Source organism: Nerophis ophidion, linkage group LG18, assembly GCF_033978795.1.
Source record: "Nerophis ophidion isolate RoL-2023_Sa linkage group LG18, RoL_Noph_v1.0, whole genome shotgun sequence".
NCBI lineage: Eukaryota > Metazoa > Chordata > Actinopteri > Syngnathiformes > Syngnathidae > Nerophis > Nerophis ophidion.
This window is the reverse complement of record NC_084628.1, coordinates 48,107,134-48,114,633: the sequence shown is the minus strand read 5'-3', so window position 1 is coordinate 48,114,633 and position 7,500 is coordinate 48,107,134. Positions and strand designations below refer to the sequence as shown.

Here is a 7,500-nt window from a genome sequence, read left to right as displayed (position 1 = left end):
TCAAGGAATTCCAGTTTATCGCTGCTAGTTTGCACCGTACTGAAGCAGATTGAGTTTAACGCCGACCAAGAATGTTAAAAATATTTCTTAACGGCGGATATATATCCATGAAAATATGTAAAAGCTGCTGATGGTGTGTTTGACGGCGGAGCAGCTGGAAGGAGATACCAATGAATTCCACTCTCCTGTGTAAATGCTGTGAATTATTATTATTACAGAACTTCATAAAAGTACTCTAACCCAGTGCTTCTCAAATGTAAGTTCATAAAGTGTGAAAAAGAAATACAACAATGCAATATTCAGTGTTGACAGCTAGATTTTTTGTAGACATGTTCCATAAATATTGATGTTAAAGATTTCTTTTTTTGTGAAGAAATGTTTAGAATGAAGTTGATGAATCCAGATGGATCTCTATTACAATCCCCAAAGAGGGAACTTTAAGTTGATCATTACTTCTATGTGGAGAAATATTTATTTATAATTGAATCACTTGTTTATTTTGCAACACATTTTTTAATTATTGTTGTATCTTTCTCTCCAAGACCACTACAAATGAGCAATATTTTGCACAATTTAATAAATCAGAAACTGATGACATAGTGCTGTATTTTACTTCTTTATCTTTTTTTTTTTCAACAAAAAATACTTTGCTCTGATTAAGGGGTACTTGAATTACAAAAACGTTGACTTGGGGTACATCACTGAAAAAAGGTTGAGAACCACTGCTCTAAGCGACTCAATTTAATTATTTTTGTACATTTACTTTTAAAAGTAATTTTTCTTTTTAAAAGGCATGTGACATGTTGAAACTGTGCTCTGTTTTAAGTTCACAGAACGTCTGTAAGTAGAAGTATTAAAAAAATAGTGCTGTGGAACAATTAGTTTTTTTTTCTTTCAAAATCACACTTACATATTTAAATCGTCTCAAAAAACATTTGGACAGAAATAGTCAGAATATATCATACAGGAAATAAACAGTTTTACTCGAATGTATATGATGATTGTGCTCAAAACAGTATTATCTTAAGTCCTCGCAATAAGTCCCCCTTGCACTATTTGCATTGACCGCATCACAACCCTCAGCCTTAGGTAACCATCCGCGGTTAAAGGAGCACCACGGTCGAAATAAATAGTGTGATTAATCTGCATGATTGACATATTTGTATGTGATTAATAGTATGCGTTAACGAGATAACTTTGACAGCTCTAAAAAAAATCATAAGAAGTGGAATAAATGAGTTGACAGGTGTAACGTAACAGAAACAAGTTGAATTTTTGTTTTTTCAGTCTGTGAAAAGTTTGGACACCTTTGTTCTAAACCCTGTAACGCGTCTCACAGTCCTCAAAAACCTTTGGAATGTAGTTTTACAAGTTATAGAACAATTAAACGTAGATATTGTAGAACATTACTGCGTTGTAACGGGAGGTTACACAACAGCACGTCTGGGCGGGTGTAAGAATTGACTTATGGGACAGCGCCCTCTGCTGGATTTATTGCGCTAACACCTTCCCCACCCCTGCAAACAGTTGCCTTTTTAAACAAAATGATAGACTCCAGCGAGCCCCCGCGACCCCGAACGGGACAAGCGGTATAAATAGATGGATGGATGAATGGATAGTCCTATTAGTCTTTTTTTTAGAAAAGTTACAATACAGGATTCTTAAAGGAAACAATTTAAACAGAAAGGTGCTGGAAAAAAAAGGTTTGTGTTAAAATAGTTTTCCATGAAAAATACACACACACACACACACACACACACACACACACACACACACACACACACACACACACACACACACACACACACACACAAACACACACACACACACAGGGGCAAAAAAGTATTTAGTCAGCCAGCGATTGTGCAAGTTTTCCCGCTTAAAATGACATAGTTCTGTAATTTTCATCATAGGTACACTTCAACTGTGAGAGACAATGTGACGATTCACATTGTAGGAATTTTAAATAATTTATTTGTAAATTATAGTGGAAAATAAGTATTTGGTCAACCATTCAAAGCTGATGGAAGGAGGTTTTGGCTCCAAATCTCAGGATACATGGCCCCATTCATTCTTTCCTTAACACGGATCAATCGTCCTGTCCCCTTAGCAGAAAAACAGCCCCAAAGCATGATGTTTCCACCCCCATGCTTCACAGTAGGTGTGGTGTTCTTGGGATGCAACTCAGTATTCTTCTTCCTCCAAACACCACCAGTTGAGTTTATACCAAAAAGTTCTATTTTGGTTTCATCTGACCACATGACATTCTCCCATGTGCTCTCTGGCAAACTTCAGACGGGCCTGGACATGCACTGGCTTAAGCAGGGGGACACGTCTGGCACTGCAGGATTTGATTCCCTGTCGGCGTGGTGTGTTACTGATGATAACCTTTGTTACTTTGGTCCCAGCTCTCTGCAGGTCATTCACCAGGTCCCCCCGTGTGGTTCTGGGATTTTTGCTCACCGTTCTCATGATCATTTGACCCCACAGGATGAGATCTTGCGTGGAGCCCCAGATCAAGGGAGATTATCAGTGGTCTTTTATGTCTTCCATTTTCTGATAATTGCTCCCACGGTTGATTTTTTTCAATCCAAGCTGCTTGTCTATTATAGATTCACTCTTCCCAGTCTGGTGCAGGTCTACAATTCTTTTCCTGGTGTCCTTCGACAGCTCTTTGTTCTTGGCCATAGTGAGGTTTGGAGTCTGACTGTTTGAGGCTGTGGACAGGTGTCTTTTATACAAATAACGAGTTTTTATCATATTCAATAGTTTGGACCTTAAATCCTATTGAATAGCTCTTAATCTTCTTCCCTTTATGCGATTTGAAATGATTGAAATCAGCCTCCTCCATTTTGAAAATGATGACAGGTGAAGTGTCACTCGTGACGTGACGAGTTTGACCCGGCGGAAATTCTAGACATGCGCTAATAAAAATAATATTTTGCGAAACGAGTTCGACCCGACGTTAATCCTAAACCGGCGGTAATGCTAAGCATGCACTAATTATTTAGCGAAAGGAGTTTGACCCGGCAGTAATTCTAGACAGGTGCATACTATATACCCGGCGGCAATTCAAGGAAATACGGTGTATGTTTTCAACATTAAGCTTACATTATATAAACCAAAAACAGACACCTTGAAGTGAAAGACTTCTCTCTAGTACTGAAAAGAAAGGACTCACAAGTTGACATTCACACACTGTATGTTTATTGAATTAAAAATCACAGTGTGGTCCATTTAAAAAAAAAAAAAATCCAAAACAATAATCTAGTATCATTTTAAAGGCATCACATAGTATATCACATTTTGCTAGAGTCTAGGTACATTTTTTTTTTTAAATGTAAGAAACCAGCGAACAGCTTTTTTTGGAAGAAGGCAAAGCTGGCTACAAAACGGCAATAACAGGAGGCGACATTCCTTTGTTTCACAGCCATGACCAAATATGTACTCTGACCAAATAACTTGAGTTATAATAGCTGGAACAAAAGGTGATGGAAAAAAAGGCTACGGCTGCCAGCACCAATAATTCACTTGACATTTAGAAGGACATACTTAAGTCTATGCCAGGGGTGTCCAAACTTTTTCCACTGAGGGCCGCACACAGAATTTTTTTTTTTTTATATTTTTCATTTTCAAACCATGACAAAAAAAATAATATATATATATATATATATATATATATATACATATATATATATATATATACATATACATATACATACATATGTATATATATATATATATATATTTTAAATTTGTTTATATGTATTTTATTTTTTTATATATATTTTTTAAAATTTACTTTAAGGGCTCCCGGGGTCCATACAGGGTCTCAGTCATTAAAATGTTGAAAACAAGTCAAATTATGTTTTATTTATTTATTTATTTATCGTTTATACTAAATCTCTATATCAACTTCATGTTGATATAAAGTAAAAAAATGCCTTTTTTGTCAAAGAAAAAAATGTTTTTTTATAGTAATGCAGTATTTCCCCGACCGCCCAAAACATACAAAAAGCAATATTTGATGAGAAGTAATAGGAGGCCTAAAAAGATCAATAATGCAAGACGCCATCGATTTTAATTATTATTTTTGAGTAAAAACAGAGAAAAGATAAATAAAATCCCACTAAATATCTTTGGGATCCAAATGGTACCCCACTCATAAATGGATACATTTTTATTATTATTATTTTTTTACTTTTCAACATTTAAGTTATGAGATCAACTTTAGGTATATCTGTTGATTTTACGTTTAAACTGTTTTGTTTGTTTTATGCTCTTTTGTGAAAGAAAAGATTGTATTTATATGGCAAACACACAACATATGCAATATTTTCCACATACAACATTTTCAAGTGAAACATTTGAAGTAATTGGAGCTTTGAAATAGATCAATAATTCATTATAATATACTTTTTTTTTTAACTTTTTTTTGAGCAATGCAAAAAAAGAAAAATAAAGATAGACAAAAACATTTGTGTGGAAAAAATAGCAACTTTTTCTAGTTAGATTTATCCTCGTTCCACTTTTTTTTTCATGTCTTTTTTTATTTTTGCAATAAAATTTCCAGAATGTGTGGCGGGCCGGTAAACAATTAGCTGTGGGCCGCAAATGTCCCCCGAGCCTCACTTTGGACACCCCTGGTCAATGCAATACATTAGGACTCCAGTGGAGAATAATACACATATGCGTGTTTCAGTGAGGTAAATCTTTGGTTTTTGTGCTGATTGCGTCTGGAAGAAGACGCCTACATGTCACGTGTGTGTGTGTGTGTGTGTGTGTGTGTGTGTGGAGGGGGCAGGAGTCTGGCAGCCCCACGGGCAGGGTGAGGGTGCCAGTGGGGGCAGAAGGAGACAAAGCAGATGCACGTTAAATATTCCTCTCTCACCTCGCTTCTCGGCGTGCGTCTCAGCATCCACACAAACTCTAGCACCGCCATGAAGATGGCCACCAGCAGGCCGCACACCAGAACCACGAAGATGCCGCCGATGTTCTCCATGCCCAGGCCTGCGGGGGTACAGTGGAACATAAGCAAGAGGTACATACATTTTTTTATTTTTTAATAAAAGTTAACCCCCAAGGTCAGAGGTGTCCAAACTTTTCCCACCGAGGGCCGCACACTGAAAAATTAAAGCAAGCAAATGCCATTTGGATATTTTTTATTTTAAAAACCAATAAAGGCTCCAATAAAGTCACATTAAATATTCCATTTTAAGATATCCTTTGGGGAAAATGTTGCATATTTTGTGTTTGCTATGTAAAAAAAGTAAACTTTTTTTTTTTTAAAGGCCTAAAACAAACAAACAAAAAACATAAACAACAATAAAACTTATAATATTAAGTTGATCTGGAGGTTATTGTGTTAAAAAGAAACACTTAATAAAATGTATAATTTATTTTTTAACACTTTAATGAGTTGGACCCTTTTCGATCCCCCAATTTTTGTTTTGTGATTTGTTTTCAAGTGTCATGTCTAAAAGAAAAAATAATGAATTAAAATCAATGTTGTTATGAGTTATTGACCTTTTTAAGGCTCCAATTATTATGTAATCTCAAATATTCCACTTAAAAATGTTATCGGGTGAAAATATTATATTTTGTGTTTTTTTCCATAAAAAACAGGGGTTTGACAAAAAGAGCATTTTTAAGTGGAATATTTGAGATGATATAATAATTGGAGCCTTAAAAAGGTCAATAACTCATAACAACATTGATTTTAATTCATTATTTTTTTTTTTTAGACATGACACTTGAAAACAAATCACACAAAAAATTTGGGGATCGAAAAGGGTCCAACTCATTAAAGTGTTAAAAGAAAATTATACATTTTATGACCTGTTTACTTTTAACACAATAACCTCCAGATCAATTTAAGATTATAAGTTTTATTGTTGTTTATGTTTTTTGTTTGTTTGTTTTAGACCCTTTTTAAAACAAACAAACAAAAAAAACATCTTACTTTTTTACATAGCAAACACAAAATGTGCAAAATTTTCCCCAAAGAATATCTCAAAGTGGAATATTTAATGTGACTTTATTGGAGCCTTGAATAGGTCAATAATTCATAATGACATTGATTTTGATTCATTATTATTTTTTAAAGAAAGAAACAGCCTGCATGGCAGCTTTGTGTTATTAGAATCAACATTGCAACATTTTCTTGTTACATTTCACCTGTTGGCTCTTTTATTAAACTTTTTATGTTTTTTTTTTTTATAATATTTTTATAATGTGCTGTGGGGTCGTTAAAAAATGACCTGTGGGCCACAAATGGCCCCCGGGCCGCACTTTGGACACCTCTGCCCAAGGTTATATTAAATTTATGTCCGTCAAAAGATACATATATTTAATCGTAAATAATCACAGTTTGTTCATAGTTAACTCAAAATTAATCACAGATAAATATAATTTTTCGTAATTAATACGTGTAACCAAAACAGATAATTTTCAAGTTTGTATTACTATGCCTAGACCGGTGTTTTTCAACCACTGTGACGTGAGATAGAGTCTGGTGTGCCGTGGGAGATCAACTAATTTCACTTATTTGGGTTAAAAATATTATTTGCAAAGCAGTAATTCTAGTCTGCAAAGTATGTGTTGTTGTTGAGTGTCGGTGCTGTCTCGAGTTGGACAGAGTAACCGTGTAATACTCTTCCATATCAGTAGGTGGCAGCAGGTTTGTTGGATGTCGGAAACAGTGGGAGGCAGGGTGCAGGTAAATAGGTGTCTAATGCTTAAACAAAAAAATAAACAAAAGGTGAGTGCCCCTAAGAAAAGGCATTGAAGCTTAGAGAAGGCTATGCAGAAGGAAACTAAAACTGAACTGGCTACAAAGTATACAAAAACAGAATGCTGGACGACAGCAAAGACTTACTGTGGAGAAAAAAGTCTGCGGTGAGGCAAACAGTTCTCGTGTCTCACGATAGGGGCGGGGCGCTCATGATCAGAGACATACGGTGGCGTAACGAGAGTCAAGTGCCATAGCGAGTAACATGTTTTGTGTGTTGCTTGAGCTGTCAAAACGGCAGAGAAAAAAGTCTGCGGTGAGGCAAACAGTTCTCGTGCCTCACGATAGGGGTGGGGCGCTCATGATCCCAGATATACGGTGGCCTCAGCGGGAAAGTGCCACAGCGACTTATTTTTTCAGTCTCGTGCACCTTGACCTTCAACATGGATGACCACATTTCCGCACTTAAACAGTTTTCTAAAGTGGACTTTCAAGCGGAGCAGGAGATGATTACTAAAGGAGGACCAAAGCCGGATCTGAATGATTTGTTTCAATCAGCAGGACAAATAGTTACTCTTTCCAAACGGAGTAGTATACGTGAAAAGACTGGCTTTGTGGATTTTCTGCTTTCCTTGCCTTCTTTTTTCAACTTGTGGAACTGTGTGGACTCAAATGGGATTTTGTGACCTAAAGAATTTGCAAAGAAACTTCACCAAACATGAGCGGTCAGCCGCTCATATTCAAAGCTAGATTGCGCTAAAAACGTTTGG

At 36.0% G+C, this 7,500-nt stretch overlaps 1 protein-coding gene and 1 long non-coding RNA gene across 2 annotated transcripts in view; one reads left to right on the top strand and one right to left on the bottom strand.

Annotated features, from left to right (window-relative positions):
- The window catches only part of LOC133537276 (uncharacterized), a 47,348-nt gene extending 46,770 nt beyond the window's left edge, over nt 1-578 (top strand). Inside the window, exon 6 of the long non-coding RNA XR_009802646.1 lies at nt 1-578. This exon is cut by the window's left edge and continues 376 nt beyond it. This is a non-coding gene — a long non-coding RNA (uncharacterized LOC133537276).
- grik4 (glutamate receptor, ionotropic, kainate 4) overlaps nt 1-7,500 on the bottom strand; it is a 1,015,986-nt gene that overhangs the window by 2,131 nt on the left and 1,006,355 nt on the right. The window contains 1 exon segment of the mRNA XM_061878268.1: nt 4,892-5,010. Within this exon segment, the coding sequence (XP_061734252.1) occupies nt 4,892-5,010 (119 nt within the window).